Here is a 21,455-nt window from a genome sequence, read left to right as displayed (position 1 = left end):
CTAATTACTAAATACGGGACTGAAAATACAGATTTGTTAAAACACTCAGAGAACAAGGTAGAGCTGATTAAACATACTGTAAACCAAAAATATCTGTCCATTAAGTAATTGAGGAACTATGGCCAGTTGACAACAGAGGAGATTAAAACTGTAAAAGATTCATCCATCCATCCATTATCCAACCCACTATATCCTAACAACAGGGTCACGGGAATCTGCTGGAGCCAATCCCAGCCAACACAGGGCGCAAGGCAGGAAACAATCCCCGGGCAGGGCGCCAGCCCACCGCAGACTGTAAAAGATGAAAGTCCAAAACAAAGTCACAATCACAGAGACCCTCCTGAGTTTTCTGTACTGAAGTCGGTGATGTTTGTGGAGCCTGAGTCGTTCTATTTGTAATGGCTGTTTTGAAGCTGCAAAGTAAGACCCATTGTTGTCTTCAACCAGACAACATAAAGAAGTGAATAAAAGTTTGTGCTGTGAGGAGCGTAAGTCTATACATAATTTTTAAGTAACGCTTTACTTTAGGTATTGCAAAAATGTATCTATTATTCATGCTCTCTTATGTAACAAAACCTTAACAAACACTTCTTTGGGTCTTCATAAGACTTACAAAGCATCAATAAAGTGTTTATGCATCTCTTGAATGTGGCCTACTAACAGCACTTCACTTTGGAGTGGTCTGAGGTGCCTTAACTTAGACACGTTTCTCTTGATATTACATATGTAGTATAAGACCTGTGAATCCTTCATATTAACAAGTTATTTTACCGTCATGTCAATATGCCATGCCACACTGAATAACCGAACTACTGTTGCTTTATAAGTTTTAGAAAGACCGAAAGAAACCTTTGTTAAGCTCTTGTTACATTAGGTGAAATGAGTAATGGATGCATTTTTGGAGTACCTGAACTAAAGTGTTACCTAAGTAACACAGTATAAGATCACAATTGGAATACTGTGTGTGGTTTTGGTCTCCATGGTACAAGAGAGATGTAATAGCAATAGGAAAATCCAGATCATAAGCGTTATTTAAATACAGTAAAGTTTGTGAATTGAGTATTATCTCTGTGCCAATATTTTCCAAACCTTCACATTAAACAAAGTCATCATAAGCTATTGCACTGCATTCTCTTTCTCTGGGCACTCAGATTGTACGCTTTACTTAAGCTGGCCTGGGTTGATAGGCCGCAAACACTCACACAATGTCTGGTCATCAGACTGAAGCAAAGTTAAAAGAAACACAGCTGCTAGCTGACTACAGGAAAGACTTGTTCTCATTCATGTCTGCTTTCTTTCTTTTCTAGCTTACAGAATCCACGTGAATCAAACAACAGTCAATATTTTACATAGCCTGAAAATGGGGTATAAATTAGATGTGAGAGGAAAGACTGAACTAAAGGTAGGAGTCAACGTTTCATTCTCCATTCTCTCTTTGTCCCTCACTGCAGAAGAACAACTGGTCCTCTTTTATTTTATAGTGTTAAGTGTATTTTTCTGTTTTTATTCATCCCCTTCCACTGTTTTAAATTGTAACTCCGTCAAAGTGAAGGAGCACTAAAATGAAAAATTGAACATGTTTACTAAATGTATGATTTGCTTTGTAATATATAGCACATGTATATGAGTCCATACATTCATAAGCCTAGTTCACCCGGTTCAGAAGAGTAACAATAGCTCTGTGTAACAATACATTTATGTGTATTTGTAATATTTCCCTCTAACAGTCATTTGGTGGCTCGATGTTACTTGACTAGAAACTTCTCTACTAATGCCAGTAGTGTTGACTTCAGGATAGAAGAGGTTTTGAGGGTTTGCACATGATTCACATAATTGTTTGTGTAAAGTGTCAGAGTAGCAAAGGCCTCTCATTTATTTCCTTCCATGTGGCCTTAAAGAACGCTGAGATCCCACTCCGTAGTGGGCACATCTTGTAGCTCCGTCACTTTCTCTATCACTGTTAAAATATGGCAGCCATTGAAAACATGACACAATAAAATGTGAAAATGTATGTGCGAAAAGGATAAAGCAGGGGCCCCAGTGCACTATTTTGCCCAGGGGGCATATGATGCTGGTACGACGGCCCTGGGGTACATTCTAGAAAGTGATCGTTTCAGATCCCTGCCTGTTGATATCTGTCTTTTTATCTAAGAGAGTTCATTCCAACTGTAAATTATATTATTTATTAACTGGTGGATCTGTGAAGACTTTTTGTTTTTTTGCTAAAACCTTAATATGATTGAATATTCGTGTCAGTTGCTACAAAACCTGAATTACAGTGAAGAATGACTTAAAGGATACTTTAAAGGTACAAAATAATGACACAAAGAAGGAGAAACAAAAACTAAGCAATATAGCAAATCTATCTAAAATACTACTATAATCCGATGTTAAATGTGAAGTAACCATTTTTCTCAAGAGCAATGTCAAATAACCAAGCACTTACCAGTCCATGTTCTTCTGCCTACAACTTATCACCTCCTTTTTTACTTTGTCATTATCGACATGCATCTTTTTTGTGATAATTTTGACACACAAAACCAAATAGTGAGTTATTGCTTTCTACTTTTTTCCACAGCTACCACTAATACAGCAATAACCTGCTGTTCAGGGGGCACGATTTTCTTTGATTAGTTGTGTGCTACATATCTGAATATATCCTCACATGTTCATTTCTGTATTAAAACATTAGAATAATTTTGATGAGAACAGACCATTGAGTCCAACAAGCGTGCCAATCCAATTCACCAAACTATCTCAAGTTGCGATATGAAGGTCTCTAACGTCCTGCTGTCTGCTCCACTACTTGCTAATTTATTATATGGCACCTATGATTTTTGTGTTAAGAAAAACTTTAGAACATTTTTCCAAAACTTTACCTTATCACGTTTGCAACTGCACCCCCGTGTTCTTGTAGAAGACTTTATTTTAAATTAACAGCAGGGATCCACTGTACTAGTTGGCTTTAAAATTTTAAATATGTACTCATGTCTCCTCTTAACTTCTGTTTGCTTAAACCAAAATGTTTTCTTAAATTTGTATGTAGCATAATATAGCACCATTCAAATGAATATTAGTTTCTACAATTATGACTTACTCAATACTCATCAGTACTTGTTGTCTTTTATTTCTCTTTCTGTGTGTTCAAACGCATATTACCAAATCTAATACCTCATAATATATTGGGACCCTCGCCTTCATTGCTTTAATTATTCACAGTCCTTAAAGGCAAAGTTTCCTTTAGTGGTTTTATTGCAGGTTCTCACTTTTTAGCATTCGTATCACAAGGTGTGACCAACAAATATCTTTTTTTTTAAATAAAGATTATTTGCTGAAAAAGGAAGACAAGTGGCAAAGGTTTAGAATCACTAAATCAGGAATCAGTAAAGAATTGGAGCATTGTTGGACCATTACCTAAAATAGAAAGCCTGATGAAATACTTGAAACATACTTGATATTTCCATTCCTCATCTTATAGTATGCTACTGATTATTATAATTAGTATGTAAAATCTGTTTTCATAAAAAATAGTGGAATCACGCACTCAGTCATCATAGGAAAAGGATGATTTCACAAAGATTTTACAGATTCAACTACTGGTAATTAGAACACAGATGGAGTTGTCTTTTATTTCAGCCAAGAAAAATATGGATCTAATCGAACCATACTTTTCTATAGCCATAAATTCTGGTTTTGTTAAAGAATGTTAGGCCACACTATGCTCATAACATCCCAAACATATTTATTTTTAACAAAATATTTTTAAATAAACCACCTCTGGAAAACGGTCTTGTGAACGAAAATGGAACATGCTCAGATACAAACACACATTGGACTTGTAGACCCTCCTCACAGCATCAAATTTACACTAATAGCAGTGAGCCACAATATTTAGCGGCAGGCTGTGCAACTGCACGGGTGAATTGAGCATCTCCACTATGCACAAGTATAAGACGAATTCCTGATAATGTTTTCACATGCTTTTCTTTAACTTTTAATCTTTAGTTTTACATGTCTCTCAGTGCATTCTTTCTGCTGACATCACATGAAATGCAAAGTTAGTCTGTAAATAAGCTGTTACTGAGCTGGACCTCTGACCAATGAATGAGCCTGGGAGGCGGGTCTTCATTTCAAATCCCGATGAGAATCTGAGCATGCATCATCTTTGCTCATAAGAATGGCTTTCTGATCTTTAGTTTATGTAATAGTATTCTAGTAAAAATAAACATGTTTGCAACATTATGAGCATTCAACTAGATGACCTGACATGTAGATTATGTAAATGAGTAAAGTGAGATTTCTGGATATTGTTTGCTGGTCACCATAGACCCCTGTTATATCAGATACTTTATCTCTATTCTAAATGGAAAAATGAGATTACATTTTTTTGTCCATCAAGATAGATACTTTATTAATCCCAAGGGGAAATTCACAATGCAATACAAACTACATAGTGTAAGTAATATATATTTTTTTTTAATTTTGAGTTAAAGGAGTTTTCCCGTAACAAATCAAAATCAATGTAGTTATATGGTGGAATGTACCTTTACATTTGCTGCATTGACACTGAATAACATTACTTTAGAATATTAGAACATTAGATCAGTATGGGCAAGAACAGTCCAATCAGTCCTATCCAAAATTACATCAAGACTAATTCTGAAAGTCCCTAAAGGGTTTTAAAGATGACAATGTAATGGCTTGTTTCCCATTCTCAGATCTACCAAATGATTGGGGCCACTTCTGTACTTTTAGATCCTTCAAAGCTAAGTTCTCACAAGAAACGTTGCACACCATTACAACAGGGATGTTATAATTGTAACAAGGACAGTTTCTGATTCCAAGTACACTTTTGAAATGAAACTAAACTAAGTTTCTGAATCTACATAAATAAATAGCAACTTAGACTTGCCTCATAATTAAAATCAAAATCAGATGGCTCTGATTTAAAAGTTCCCTGCAACTTTAAGGGCCTCCTGTGTAAAACTCTGGGGCTCTTTATGTATTTAGCCATTATGACTTATGTGTATCAAATTATGTTAGGAATGTGTTAGAGTTCAATATGCTTCTTTTTATGTTTGCCTTTTGAACATTGCTAATCTTTAATTTCATCCTTAGAATTTATTTGTTATTCTGGTGACATCACTGAGTCACCATTTTCTGCCTTTGTTTTCATGGGTGCCACCATTTTTGGTTTCCTTTCACTATAATGCTGTGTGGTTGCTACCCATGTGATGCATGTGCTCTGTGTCCTATGATATCATGAAGGCCATGATGTAAAAGATAGTTGTGTGTAGTACCATGGGTCTATACTGTAAGACTATTTATTGTATATACTTTAAGACTATTTATTATAATAACTTATTAGGGAAAAAAACAAAGTGTTAAGGGACATTTTCTGGTTAAAACTTTAACTTCCTTTAAAAATGTAAGTCTGGCTAGCACTTTGATTTTGACTTTCGATTTCATGGCTTATGTATAACAGGCCCCTGCTTGTTTTCAGACTACTCATGGCCTCCTATCCTGAAGTTTTCATCACTCTATTGCAAATAAACAAATTTTAAAAGTGATTTTATTTATATAACCTACACTCTTATCCGAAGTGATTCAAACACTACAAGTACATTGTATCATTTTTTTCGATCCTTCCTCTCATTTTGAAATACAGGGCCAAGAGGACTAACTTGCTTGTGGTGACATAATGAGTGTGTTTACATTCATTTTATTCATAGGAACCTGGCTGCTAAAATGCCATATAAAACTTGATTTCGGTTAGAGACACCAGGATGTTGGTCTCTGAGAAAGCAGAAGAGATACCCAGCATGTTCTCCATTCTGACAGTAGAATGTCATGTCTGACAGTGTCAAATGCTGCACTGAGGTCTAACAGAATTAATATGCTGGTTTGTCCAGAGTCTGCTGCCATAAGCAAATCATTGGTTACCCGTAGCAGAGCAGTTTCACAGCTGTGCTGCACCCTGAAACCAGACTGAAAGGGTTCCATCAAATTATTAGAGTTAAGTAATTGGTGAGCTGGGAAGCTACAACACGCTCAAGAGCTTTTGACAGGAAAGGTAAGTGGGAAATAGGCGGAAATTGTTAAGATTGTCAGCATCAAGACCAGACTTTTTAACATTGGGGTTACAGAAGCGATTTTAAAAGTGAGCGCACAGAGCCAGTGTCAAGGGATGAGTTTATTATTGTTGTAACAGTCGGGATTATGGCATGAAGGCAGGATTTAAGTAGTGTGCTGGGGATGGGGTCCAGTACACAAGTAGTTGGCCTCATCTTACAAAGCAGGTCATTAACAAAGCAGATGTGACTGGTGAGAACTTAGAGAAGGAGCTGGATGGAGTGGGAAAACAGGGAGAGATATAAACAGATGATGTATTTATGTTAGTTGAATTATTTAGATCTTTAATTTTGTTACGGAACATGCATATATTTCTCAATGAGTAGCCTGGTTATTTGACCATGTAAACCTTTAACTGGTAACACTTAAGAATCCTGTAGTCTGCTCATGTCTGTTTCACTCTCTTTGCCTGTTCATGTGTTAGCTTCGCACACACTTTCAGCAGCCACAGGTAGAAGATGGTGGAAGCTTCCACAAAGATAAATTACTTGAGGCAAATGCTGAAGCGATCACATTATGTCTAGTCCTGATTGAAATTAGTATTTCAAAAATTGATACATTTATGTTGATGAGCTAAACGTATAGTGCTAAGCACAATCTTGGGAACGGCACAGGAGGAAACGCATTAAATGGTATGTGTGTTATAGAGACAAATTACTTTTTAAAATAACAAGTAACCTAACACAATGCGTATTTTACTGATGTAAAAATATCTGTGTTAAAATTATCCAGGAATCACTGGATGTAAAGCAAGAAGCACACATACCGACCGATATGCCACTCCTGTGCATGGCCCACTCATACAGCCAAGAGGAAAAGAGTACGGTGCATGCAGTCCAGTGATAGAAAAATATGAATAAAGGGTCAGTTTAGCTTAGTTATTGATATGCTGAAGAGTTTTACTGGACGACGTAGCAGCACATCGTGTCCGTAAGTCAAAGCTTTGAGGGCTCAGGTTGAAGATGGATGTTATTTACATCACAGCTCATGAAGAACTAAAGAAATTGATAAAACACAAGAAAATGATCACATGCTTCATGCTCACTTCTGGATGATATTTTGCTCAGTTTAGTGATGTTTAAGCATTTTGCCAAAGAAGAACTCCAGAAGCGTACTTGGTATCTTGGTTTTGTGTTTGCATGTAAACACACTCATTGAGTACCGGACCAACACCCAGTCCTCTGCCTTAACCACAGCGTCACAATGTGTATGTCAGCTGACTCATTGACTCCATATTATGATGTACTTAATGCGATGTATTTATTCAATTGTTTCATCCATAAGTAAACTAATTTTACAAGCAATTTGTAAGTATACTTAATGGAATAAGATGCAAGATGAATGATTGGTTAAAGACTGTTTTTTTTTCTTTTAAATGAATGATTGATTACCTGATTAACAATTTGGTTTATTTGAGCAGGTTTAGGCTTGGGTTAGAGGAGAAATGCTCAGATGAGCGGGCACTGGCACACATGATCCAAAAAATACATTTTTACTTAAGGCATTTCTACCCAATCAGAATTCTGTCACAAACTATACCAAAATTAATATAATAATCTTGATCTCTAAAGATCACTTGTAAAATGCTGAAACATATTTTAGGGTTAGGGTCTGCTACTGTACATGAAGTGCCATATTAAGGTGCCCTCTCTGTTCTTGTTATTTTTCAGTATATTATAGTAAATTACTCTGCTTCTCTAAATCATATGTATTTTTTTTTACCTGACTAGGGCAAAGGAATTGAGGATACATATTGGCTTGTCGGGAGAGAAGGATTTACAAAACCTCTTCCTACTCCACCAGATATAGTGCCAGGGTAAGAAATATTTTGGTGCCTTTATTAAAATGCTGACAACACGCTGAGAAGAAAACTGGTGCTGTGGAGACTGCTTAACACCTGCTCATTCACTGTCATACATACTTGTGGTTGTTCATAAAAATGAAAAATATATATATTTCATGCTGATAAGAAACATAATAAGCTGAAAGTACTCACATAAAATGTTCTGCTGATATGTCAGCTTTTAAACATAAAATACTGTCAGGTATACACTGTCACTTATCTATGTAGCCATTTTCTTATGCTGTTCAAATTCACACACTCTTTCTTTTTATTATTACACATTTCTTTGACACCCTTAAATATCTATTGTCTATCGTTCTTTGTGTAAAAAAAAACTTCCAAATGTTTGTGTGAAATTTCCCCTTAACAAGTTTCCAACTGTGTCCCTGTGTTCTTGATAAACTCATTTTAAAATACAAGTCTCGATCCACTGTACTAATTCCCTTCATAATTTTAAACACTTCAATCATGTCACCTCTTAATCTTCTTTTGCTTAAACTGTAAAGGCTCATCTCTTTTAATCTTTCCTCATAATTCATCCCCTGTAGCCCTGGAATCAGCCTAGTTGCTCTTCTCTGGACCTTTTCTAGCGCTGCTATATCTTTTTTGTAGCCTGGAGACCAAAACTGCACCCAGTACTCCAGATGAGGCCTCACCAGTGTGTTATAAAGGTTGTACTCCACACATTGTGCTATATATTCTAACATTCTGTTAGCCTTCTTAATGGCTTCTGAACACTGTCTGGAAGTCAATAGCTTAGAGTCCACTATGACTCCTAAATCCTTCTCATAAGGTGTACTCTCGATTTTCCGACCACCTATTGTGTATTCAAACCTAATATTAACTTCCTACAGTATGTGTAATACTTTACATTTCCTGACATTAAATTTCATCTGCCATAAATCTGCCCAAGCCTGTATGCTATCCAAGTTCCTCTGTGATTCAATGTATTCGAAATTATCTGCTAACATAACCAGCTTTTTACTTATATTCATATCTAAATCATTTATATATACAGTGGTACCTCGGTATACGTCTTTAATCCATTCCAGATCCTTTGACTTATACCAAACAGGACGTATACCAAACAAATTTTTCCCATAAGAAATAAAGGGGAAATTATTAATCTGTTCCCATGAAAAAAATCCTATTGTTATTGGCATATTATACATTGATGGGGTTGTATAAAATAATTTAAACACTGCTTAATATTAAAATACATAAATACAAAAACAATTAGAAGAAATAAATGAAAATTTACCCTCACTTAACTTTTTAATAACGTCTTTGTTTTTCACAATCGTAGATACCGTTGTTCTCGGCATACGGTATGCAGCAGCCAAGTCCCAGATACACATGCCACCTTCATACTTTTCAACAATCAATTCAAATTTACGTGAAAAAACACAAAATCACGTGAAAATTCACATAGAGTTATAGCACAGGTTGTTCATTGAATGCTAGCAACTGGAGTACTGACGCTCGTGGGCAGTCGTGGCTTTGTCTCGAGAGAGGTAAACAAGGGTAGAGCGTGGTGTTCTAGCACACGAGTCGTATTCCAAACAAAGGTCGTATACCAAGTTGGACTTATTCCAAAGCAGACATATACCGAGGTGCCACTGTATATTAAAAATAGCAGCAGCCCTAGCACTGACCCCTGTGAACACCACTCTTAACATCGGCCAGTTCTGATGAGGTTCCTCGCACCATCACCCTCTGCTTCCTGTGTCTGAGCCAATTCCGCACCCGTCTAAAAACATCATCCTGAACTCCCACTTCTTTTAACTTGATGCCCAACCTCTCATGTGGCACCTTATCAAATGCTTTTTGAAAGTCCAGATAAATAATATTATAAGCTGCACTCTTATCGTATCCTTTTGTTGCCTCTCGTAGAATTCCAGCAGGTTAATAAAACATGACCTCCCTCTTCTGAACCCATGCCGACTGTTCAGAACAACTCCTGTCCTTGCCATGTGTTGATCAATCTTATCCTTAATAATTCCTTCCATTAATTTTCCTGTGATGCTTGTTAAACTTACTGGCCTATAGTTGCTTGGATCTGCCCTGTCACCATTTTTATATAATGGGATGATATTTGCCATTTTCCAGTCCTTTGGAATCTCTCCAGTGCACAGTGACTTCCTAAGAATACGTGTCAAGGGTTTATATATGTACTCCTTAAGAACACGAGGATAAATATTATCTGGTCCTGGTGATTTGTTTGATTTCATCTTATTTATTCTGAGCAGAACTCCTGCCTCCCTTCTCCTTTGCAGGACAGGCACACAATTCCATATTCATTCACACAATTCAAAATTAGTCTCCTATAAACCTAAGCTTCCTATCTGTACTACCAGAAGCAAAAGCAACACAGAAATAAGAAAAATGTGCAAACAGTGACCTGCCTAAAATCTGAATCTCAGACACAGGGGTTGTCATGTTTTAATGACAACCATTACATTCACAACCGTTGAAAGACAGATCCCTGAAGGTCTGCCCCCTGCGCTTCATCAATTATAATATTCAAATCATGCCTGAATAAATCATCTTTTTTCTTGTATTTGCATTGTTTTTTTTAAGATGTATGGTGACACAGTTATCAGTGCTGTTGCCAAAGTTGATCCAGAGTTCAAGTCTCTCATCTCAGGAGTTTAGATATGTTACCCATACTTCAGTGGGGTTTCGTCCAGGTGCTCATTTTTCCTCCCATGTCCCCAGATTCAGATTTTTGCAGGTTAGGTTAATAGGAAATTCTAAATTAGCCCCATGTGAGTGGGTGTGTGTGAGTGGGCCTTGTGATGGACTGGTGCCCCATCCAAAGATGCTGTCTGCCTTGTGCCCATTGCTGCCAGAATAGTGTTTGGCCTCTCCTGGCCATGAATCAAATTATGTATGGTTATGTTATGTTGCTTTTTGTTGAATTTAAATTTTTTTTTTTGTATATGTTATACTGATGCTGACTCCACTCTGTTGTCTGTTAGTTTTAACAGTCTATTTACTTCTATTGTATGGGTATTCAGTTATCAATGTATTCTTTGTTTTTATGCCAGGTAAGGCTATCCCCCTGTGCCTGTAGTGTAGATGTGAATGTTTCAAAATAAAAATATGTGCAGTATGTATAAATGTATTTATGTGTGGTTTAACAATTCTGGAGACTACATGTATATTTCTTTTCTCAACAGGACCATTAATGTGTTGTTTCTGAAATTAGCTATTTGTTAAACTTTCTTATATTCTTGTAGTCATGTCATTGATATTAAAAGATGCAAAAAGTACACATTTTGTTTCTCAGTATTGATAAAAGTTCCATGTTAATTAACCATCTAAAGAAAAAACAAATCCTATGATGCTCAACATCCTCTTCTTGTTTCTAAGCTCTTTATTTATTTGGTTTTTTTTCTTTTGATCAGAAGGTATTATTGCAGCTTAGATCAGATTTGCAATTTCTGCAAGGGCAAACTTTGGGCAGTTGGGGCCTTGGCAAATACAGAATGTGTATGCAGTATAATTCATGGTGCACACTTGCTTTAAGGACACTGGTGAAGCTGTGCTTTAAAAACGTGTTCATCTCTGTCTCTCAGTCTCGACTTACATTTACTCTGCCATGGGCTTTACCTTCTATGGATCAGCTCAAGTTTTGCTACTCTTCTAGTTTTCATCTAAGCTTGGGGCTAATTGTTGTGATCTTACTCAATGTCCTACTTATTTATTTATTCGTAAAGTGGCGCAGATAAAAAAAGTATAAATAAAGTTGAACCACTATCTGATCATTGTAATACAACATATAATACTTCCATTTATTTCATTTGTGAAACATTGAAAGACTAATACTGTACTCTCCAAGTGTAAATAACAGACAATTGCGGCAACAACACTCATTCATAATTAATGTTAATTCAACTTAAAATATTTTTTTGTTTACTATTATGTAACTTTTTCTAGTTATGTTGACATAATTGTCTTGAATGTCACATTAGCAGAATTAAATCATGTCAACACAAAACCATTAAATTATTTTCTTTTAAAAGAAGTACAATCAGCCTCTGGAATTGTTGCCTTTACTCACCTCTTTTAAGAAAATCTTATACAAAATACTCAAAGCATTGTATGCCCATATTTACTACAGTATTTACAGTTGAATTAAGCTGACTGAACTTAAAATAAACATATTTTGTGTATGAGGCTATCCTATATTTGCATAAAGCCCCACCCCTTTTGTTGCATTGTGGTCCAAATGGACCCCCACAGCTTTGTACAGTTGGGAAAAAAGTTAAAGCCTTTCAGCACATCGATTGTTTTGTGGATGTCTTGGGTTTTTGTGGTTGTGGAAGCCAACCTGTGGTATTCTTTTAATACACTGGCAAATTTCCTACCTCTTTGCTTCCTACAAATCAGAATTATTAATGTTAATATTACTTGAGAAGTGCAACTGCCCAACAGAATTATTAATGAATGATTATTAATCATACAAGAGAATTATTAATGTTAATATTACATGAAAGGCACAATTTCCCAAAATTAATGAAAAAAGACTTTTTTATTGATAAGATATTTAATATTAAATATACCCAATGTATCTTTATGTATATCAATTACTGTATATTCAATGTATCTGAATAGTCTAAATATCATCTAATTTAATAAACACAACAGGGTGCATTTAAGTAGAATTTAATTAATTTATTTAGGTGGAAAAGAATGACATGAAAAAATGAATTACATTTTTTTGAGTGTTTCTGTTCTTTGCTTTGGCTACACCCAGAGAGTAGTGGTGAGCACCTAAAACTGTTACATAATGGCAGCATGTAACACATTGCAGCAATTTAACTAAGAAGCTAAACATTTTTCAATTTACATCATTAAAATATTTGAATTGTAAAACATTTTTGAGCTTTCTCAGCAATGAAATATTAATATAACAGTGCTAAAGCCAGTGCATTTACAGATTTCATTTATTTTCTTGTCTTACAGTTAACTATTATTTTATTTTTTGTTACTGATTTGTATTTCTTTCATATTTGACACCTTTTGGGTAAATAATTCACTGATTAACATTCAAACAACACTCTGTAGACAAACACACTTGTCCTTTTACATTTTCTTATGAACAAACATCTCTGCATGTGCTTTTAAGGAGCCGCTTTCATTCGGTGAATCAGGTGAGAATTTGATAAACTGAAATTTAAAATACCCCATTTACAGTCACAATTTGTAACTTAATATATTTGCAATCTCAATTTTTAATCCATCTGAAAAGCATCCCTGTGTACCAAAAGAACAAAGAACTGCTTTCTTCATTATCTTCATATATGCTTTTTATCACAGTAGTCTATCTACTGTAATGCTGACAGCTCTGACATCATTATGTGTACATGTGACTTTTATTAATATCACATTTCTCTTTTTCTCCCTTTTGTAGGGCAAGTAATCATGGAATCAGTTTAGAGGAGATTCCAGATGACAGGAGAAAAAAACTAATTGAGCGGGAGCAGAGGATGAAAAAGTAAAATAAAAAGGTATGACTGTCACTAAATGTGGAGGATCTGCTGCCATGTTGAAGGTTGTATGTAATGATATGTTTGTGTGTATTTTATTGACTTTTAAAGATCTTTACCTTTTTCTACTATAAAGTGATGCTTTATTTGAAGAGTTTCATCACAAAATGTTATCCATGTTAATCTATCTATCTATCTATCTATCTATCTATCTATCTATCTATCTATCTATCTATCTATCTATCTATCTATCTATCTATCTATCTATCTATCTATCTATCTAAATTCCAGGTGTGCAAAGCTTGTACAGATTTACCCAAAAAGACCTGAAGCTGTAATTCCTGCCAAAGGGGCTTCTTCAAATTACTGAATTAAGAGTTTGAACACTGTAGTGACCAAAAATGTTCAAGGTCTTAGTTCAGCTCTGCTTATGTTCTGGTTGGCTTTCACCCATGTTCGAGTTATGTTGGTTGTCATGTATAGTAGACGAGTGGGTTAGCTGATTGCTCACACGTTTGCTGTATGGACAAGTGGTAAAAGCGCTCGGTACTTTGAGTTGGAGCAATGACCTGTTAAGCAGCACCTGTCCAACTACAATGATTAGGCAATGCTGAAAGATTGCGGATTCTACTCAGTAATTTATTATGGGCTTCCTGAAATTGTTTTCACTTTGGTATTAAAGGCTATTGAGTGTAGAGATGAGAGAAATTAATCAACTTAAAGTTAAATCTACAACACAATAAATTGTGCAGAAAGTGAAGGGATCGAGTACTTTCTGAATCCACTGTACATCTTCTTTTTTCTTGTATTTTTTACCACCTTTTTCCTCTTCACACGTGTCCCATTCCCAGCATTAAACTACAAAATTTTACTCAAAAAGGGGCTTGGAGTTATCTATTTTCTTTTTTTCTGTTCCATTCAAGTAAGTAAAATGCAAGATAAAACTTGAACTGTGTTAAGTAATTCTGCATTCCTTTTAATGAATAGCTAAATAGTATTTGATTTCAGTTGGCATTCTGCTAAGAGGGCATACTGGACATGAGGGGGCAGTAAAAGTAATTGAAATTAATTTTATTGCCAGGCAGTTGCTAGGAATTTCTCTCTGTGTTACATTCATCCACATAACAAAAGTAAATACAATTAACAGCACAACATGCAATACATGACAGCATCCTAATATTACTGTATATACAGTCATAGGGCATAATAATATATTGCACACAAACACATATATATATTATAAAACAAGCACAAAGCCAACACAGGGCGCAAGGCAGGAAACAAACCCTGGGCAGGGTGCCAGCCCACCACAGTCAAAAGATTTTCTTAATGTATGTATTAAAAGTTTTTTGGTAACACTAGTTTAGGTACTGTAAAAATGTCTCTAACTCACTTACTACTATGTAACAAGACAATCACAAAGACGTTTTTGGTTTTAACACTTACAAAGCATCCTTTAAGCATTTAGTCATCTCTGCAACATGGCTTACTGAAATAACTTCACTTTGGAGTGGTCTGAGGGGGTTTAACTGAGACATGTTTCTCTTGATATTGCATATTTCACTATAAGACCTGTAAATCCTTCATATTCACATTTCATTTTACCAGGATGTCAATATACCACACTCCACAAAGGTGAATGACTACTTACCCAATGCTTTGTAAATGTTGTCAAGATCAAAATGAGTTTTAGTTAAGGTCTTGTTGTATAGCAAAATATAAGTAATAGGAGCAATTTAGCAGTACCTAAACTACAGTGTTAGCAGTTTATTTTTAATTAATTTTTTTTCACACATCACTACATATACTCAAAACCAAAGATCACCGGCAATACATTTAAAAAATAAAATCTCTGTATTATAAAAATAATCTTGGAAGGAAACGAGACGTGATTTTCTCAGAGAGACACTTATATGTCCCGCGAGACGAGTCCCTGCCCATGGCTTGAAATAAAGGACAGAGTAGATGACAAAGTAGAACGTCGTAATAAATTCAAAAATGTTGGCGTGATACACATGCAGAGCATGTTATAGATAATCGAAATACGATAATTCGAAAGTCTCAAAAAAAGGATAGGAAAGATCACATCCCTACAGATTTTATTTTTTATTTTTTCTCCAGCCGTCTGGAGTTTTTTTGTTTTTTCTGTCCCCCCAGCCATTGAACCTTACTCTTATTCGATGTTAATTAATGCTGATTTATTTTGTTTTCTTATTGTGTCTTTTATTTTTCTATTCTTTATTATGTAAAACACTTTGAGCTACTGTTTGTATGAAAATGTGCTATATAAATAAATGTTGTTGTTGTTGTTGTTGTTGTATTAGCGCAAACAAATGGAAATTATTACTCAGTGAAATAACGGAACAGCGAAAAGAGATCTAATATATTGTTCAGATTTAAACTTTAAGTCAGAGACTTGTAGATCATCTAATTTGTGTTGCCAGCAAGAATTAAAAGATTCCAGAAATATTGGCATGGTATGAAGACCCGCGAGATGGAGACTTTTAACATGAGATTCTTTCAAGTCATGCTCTACTTACAACTATTTTCAAATAAGACCACAGTCATCCAACCTCAGTCATGTGAATGCTTTTGTCAGACACACTTCCTGCGCTCTCAGCTCTTATAAATTTTATCAGGACAATTATTTTATACATTTAGATGACACATCAACGACTAAGCAAAGATGAAAGAGCATGGGCAAACATTCGAAAAAGTAATTTTATTTAATAGAGAGAAAGAAATGATATTCACTCGCATGCAGTTATAAGTTGCGTTGTTACAATGTAAGTCCAAACACGGAATCAAAATTTAATGCGATCTTGAAAAAAAGTTCATTCCAAATATTGTTTTTACTAAAATTTCAAAGTAAAGTCAAAATAATGCATATGTAACAATTCCCATGAAAATAACAATCTCGTAAAATTGTAAATCCGGTTAACCAAACCCAGGGGTGGACGAGCAAAGAGAGCAGGGGGCGGAGCCCCTTAGTAGTTTAAAATAAAATCATTTTAAGTATAGAAAAACTAAGGATGTACTTTAAAAAACTATGGGGTAACCAGAAAGCAAAACCTAAGCAAGTAGAACAAGCAAAAGCAAAAATGCCTTCATGAACACATAGTCAATAATATCATGAAGACAGTGCCCAGCAACTTGAAAACTGACAAGGAAACAGCTTAAGAGATGCCATTTAGGACATAAATCATATTTAACACTATATACAGTTACACAGTGGTGTCCTTAAAATCGAAGAGTCCAATGCACACAAATTCACAACCTCTGCTGTTTTTCGAATGTTTCTTAAGTCATAGTACTTGGAAAATGAAGTAATATGAAGCATATTATAAGTTAGTTACACTCAATTCAGTAAAAGTTCACTCTTAAATGTGTGCCTATGCAGTGTATGAGACAACATCTGGCATATGCACTTCATTATGTTGAATGTTCATGTATACATTCAGTTTACATGTAGGCACTTCAGTATTGAGTGTATGACAGTTAAGGAGTTATTCTGAAGGAACAGTATGTCAAGAGTGTTTTGGAGGTTAAACGAGTGTCAGACAGAGTAATGATTATGAAGCTGGAAACTGGAGGTGTGATGAGGAATGTTGTTAGTGCATATGCACCGCAAGTTGGGTGTGCAATGGGTGAGAAAGAAGATTTTTGGAGTGAGTTGGATGAAGTGATGAACAGGTTACCCAAGGAACAGAAAGTGGTGATTGGAGTGGATTTCAATGGGCATGTTGGTGAAGGAAACAGTGGGGACGAGGAAGTAATGGGTAGGTATGGTGTCAAGGAGAGGAATGAAGAAGGTCAGAGGATAGTGGATTTTGCCAAAAGGATGGACATGGCTGTGGTTGATACGTATTTTATAGGGTTACGTACAAGAGTGGAGAAGGATGCACACAGGTGTATTACATCCTATGCAGAAGAGTTGACCTGAAAGAGATTGAAGACTGCAAAGTGGTGGCAGAGGAAAGTGTAGTTAAGCAGCATAGGATGGTGGTATGAAGGATGATGTTGGAGATCAAGAAGAGGAAGAGAGTGAGGGCAGAGCCAAGGATCAAATTATGGAAGTTGAAAAAGGAAGACTGCAAGTTTGAGTTTAGGGAGGAGGTGAGACAGGCACTGGGTGGCAGTGAAGAGTTACCAGACAGCAACTACAGCAGATGTAGTAAGGGTGACAGCAAGAAGGGTGCTTGGCGTGACATCTGGAAAGAGGAAGGAGGAAAAGGAAACCTGGCGGTGGAATGAGGAAATACAGGAGAGTATACAGAGGAAGAGGATGGCAAAGAAGAAGTGGGATAGTCAGTGAGATACAGAAAGTAGAAAAGAGTACAAGGCAATAAGGTGCAAGGTGAAGAGAGAGGTGAAGGCTAAAGAAAAGGCATATGATGAGTTGTATGAGAGGTTGGACACTAAGGAGGACGAAAAGGACCTGTACCGATTGGCTAGACAGAGGGACCGAGCTGGGAAAGATGTGCAGCAGGTTAGGGTGATAAAAGATAAAGATGGAAACGTACTCACAAGCGAGGAGAGTGTGTTGAGCAGATGGAAAGAGTACTTTGAGAGGCTTATGAATGAAGAGAACAAGAGGGAGAAGAGGTTGGATGATGTGGAGATAGTGAATCAGGAAGTGCCATGGATTAGCAAGGAGGAAGTAAGGACAGCTATGAAGAGGATGAAAAATGGAAAGGCCGTTGGTCCAGATGACATACCTATGGAAGCATGGAGGTGTTTAGGAGAGATGGCAGTGGAGTTTTTAACCAGATTGTTTAATTGAATCTTGGAAAGTGAGAGGATGCCTGAGGAGTGGAGAAGAAGTGTACTGGTGCTGATATTTAAGAATAAGGGGGATGTGCAGGACTGTAGTAACTACAGGGGAGTAAAATTGATGAGCCACAGCATGAAGTTATGGGCAAGAGAAGTGGAAGCTAGGTTAAGAAGTGAGGTGATGATTAGTGAGCAGCAGTATGGTTTCATGCCAAGAAAGAGCACCACAGCTGCAATGTTTGCTCTGAGGATGTTGATGGAGAAGTTTAGAGAAGGCCAGAAGGTGTTGCACTGCGTCTTTGTGGACCTGGAGAAAGCATATGACAGGGTGCCTTGAGAGGAGCTGTGGTATGTTCTCGTCTTATTCCCAAAAACCAAACACAGACTGTCTGTTTTGGACACACATGGTGTGGGTGTGTAAGGGTATAAGAATTTGTCATTGGAATTACAGTGTAAAGTATGTTTATAATTTGTAAGAAAATGGGTAAATAGTTTGTGTTTTGTATTTTTATTTTCTATTTGCATTTTCTAAATCTACTGTGATGTCTGATATGACATTGCCTAGCACAACGTCAATATCACAATGAGAAAGTCATGTCTTAAATTGCCTAAAATTCCAAAAACAAAATCAGATTTGCACTACAAATATTCCAAAACATTTTCAGAATTTGGCAAGATTTCTTAATTCTAATACAGCCTGTCAAGTCTTTGCTTCTACTTTTCTCTTCTGTATAAAGATGAGTAGGTTAAGTTAGGGTTAAGGTGTTTGATTATTATTTATTGACATTTTAAATGTTAATGCTTGGGAATATTGTACTGTCTTTTGTTGTTTCTAGAATATATTATTTGTGTACTTATTGTGATTTAACCTCTCAACGTAATACTAAAAAAATTTGCCAGCTGTTGGACTTTATTTTTACACCTATTGTATGTGATGGTATTGGGACAGCATCTTAGTTGTTTTACTTCTGCAGACTCATAAATATGAAGTTTGGGGTAATGTGCTTCAATGAAGATATACCATACATTGTAATGGTTAGAGATTATTCATTTTTCACTTCCATTTCTGTTTATCATGTTTCCAGAGAGTGGATGTGTGTTGCATTTGAGTGTGACTTGCAAGTAAAAATGTCGATGTACTCTGTACACTTGACAAAGACACTGTTACTGCTGCTACACCTGTGTCTCCTTGCAGACTGACTATTTCAATTTTTCATTTACATCCATGTGTTGCTGTTGAAAGTTTGTTTTCCTTTTGTAGATGTTCAAAGATGGCAAGATGTAGCAGCATCTCCTGCAGGACTATCATTTGTAAAAACTATGAAGTGGACAAAGATCTCACCTAGGAACACTGAGCACTTTGAAATGGCTTGCTGTGGTTTCCTTAGAAGACCAGAGTGTTTGTTCCCATGCATGGGTTCCAGCAGACTGTGTAAACTGAGACTGAGGAGGTGGAAAGTAAGCAGACTGAACACCTCACTGTCAGCACGCTTGGGCTGGAGTATGACTCTTAAGAGCCCTCCATCAGGCCAGACAGTGATCAGGGATGGGGCTGCAACTTCATCATGCCTTGTTCTTTCACCAGAAGATTCGCTGACATCCCATGCTCTATGCTGCCCTGAAAAATCTGTCTATAGTTGTAGCCTTGGCACATTCATTACATGACACAGCTGGTAATTCTGTAGCCACTGTAAACATTTTAAATACAGAACCAAGGGATTTCCAAGTTGCATACGCTTGACTGAACCCACAAGTATCATGAGACTAGCACACTGTGGATGAAAGGGTATTTGTTATTCATTACTGATATGACCCTGCACAGAATTAAGTAAACTAGGCACAGAAAAAGGAAAGAAAAGAGAAATGCATCGTGGGTAGAAGTCCAAACTTCGCAAAGTGTTTAAAGACACCAGACGGTTACAGAAGCTCCAGACCAAATCCAAGCTGTGCACCATATGAAAGCTGTGAAGCCACCTTCCAATACTCTATCCCTGTAAACCTATCTCTAGAAGGCTGAGCAGAAGACTTTTGTATCATCACCAGCATGAATACTGAAAATGGTTCAGGTGATTGACCTGCGGTGATGGCCAAAAGCCATTGTCCCTTTTGAAGCTTCGAGATTGAGACTTTTGAAAACTATAAGTGTTTTCTGTAATATATCAACCTATATATTATATAGTGCCTTTCATAGGAATTATTGTCACAAATTGCAAAATAAGTAAGGTTAATATAAGAAATGCATAAACCAAAAATCATATGAGGGGCTGTGTGTAACAGGTGGTTGAGAGTAATGCTCAGAGTTTTAAGTTACTTTGCCACGGCTGGGTGTCATAAAGTCACACTTTGCAGAGCTATAAAGGCCTGGTTTCTTTTCAAAAGAAAATGTGACCAGGAAGGATTTCAGAAATATATTGAATTTACATTTCTTTATGCTATAAATTATGGGTGTCTCCATCTTACAGATGAGCCAAAGAATAGAGTAGTAAAGCATTTGTGAAACATCATGAAATCTCTCTTGACACAGATGACCAAAATCATGTTTTACATCATGATTGATTAATTTGACTGATCTGTGAGACCGTGAGGAAATGAGTAGAGAATTCTCTTGAGCCATAACTTATAATCAAGAATATGATTGATTATCATTACAAAGAGTCTCAGAAGCTACATTGATTCCACTCATCCATGAACATCCATCCATCCATCCATTCTCCAACCCATAGAATCTGAACACAGGGCCACAGGGGTCTGCTGGAGCCAATCCCAGCCAACACAGGGGACAAGGCAGGAACCAATCCCGGGTAGGGTGCCAACCCACCGCAGTCCATGAACATTCATAATAAAATAATAATCATTATCATCATCATAATAATAATAATAATCATTCATAACAGAACTTAATTTTTCATTTAAAGGATCGTGCAGAATCAAAATATAAGACAGGAACCCACCCTGTGTGGGATGGCAGATCATCACAGAGAGCTTACGCACTCCCACGTTTTCTTACATGTCAGTCCATTTGTTTTTGAACACACTTAAAACAATCCGGGACTGCTAGGATGGAACATATTGTAGCAGTACAAGGAGCAGGACTGAAACCATCACACACATTCATTCACTTATCCATGCTCTGAGCCTTCTAATTCCAATACAGTTTCATGAGGCTGCACCAAGTGCAGGGTAGGGACTAGTCCATCCCAGTCCATCACAGT

The 21,455-nt window shown here is 36.4% G+C and overlaps 1 protein-coding gene across 1 annotated transcript in view; it reads left to right on the top strand.

The window, feature by feature from the left end:
- Positions 1–19,573, top strand: part of LOC120526471 (retinal guanylyl cyclase 2-like) — a 100,062-nt gene extending 80,489 nt beyond the window's left edge. Inside the window, exons 16-19 of the mRNA XM_039749637.1 lie at positions 1,308–1,402; positions 7,863–7,948; positions 13,395–13,491; positions 19,505–19,573. Of these exons, the coding sequence (XP_039605571.1) occupies positions 1,308–1,402; positions 7,863–7,948; positions 13,395–13,482 (269 nt within the window). The 3' untranslated portion in view covers positions 13,483–13,491; positions 19,505–19,573. The remainder of the gene's footprint in view (positions 1–1,307; positions 1,403–7,862; positions 7,949–13,394; positions 13,492–19,504) is intronic.
- Positions 19,574–21,455: the final 1,882 nt, after the last annotated feature.

The sequence above is a fragment of the Polypterus senegalus genome, chromosome 3 (genome assembly GCF_016835505.1).
Source record: "Polypterus senegalus isolate Bchr_013 chromosome 3, ASM1683550v1, whole genome shotgun sequence".
NCBI classification, from domain to species: Eukaryota; Metazoa; Chordata; class Cladistia; order Polypteriformes; family Polypteridae; genus Polypterus; species Polypterus senegalus.
This window is presented reverse-complemented; position numbering and strand designations above follow the sequence as displayed.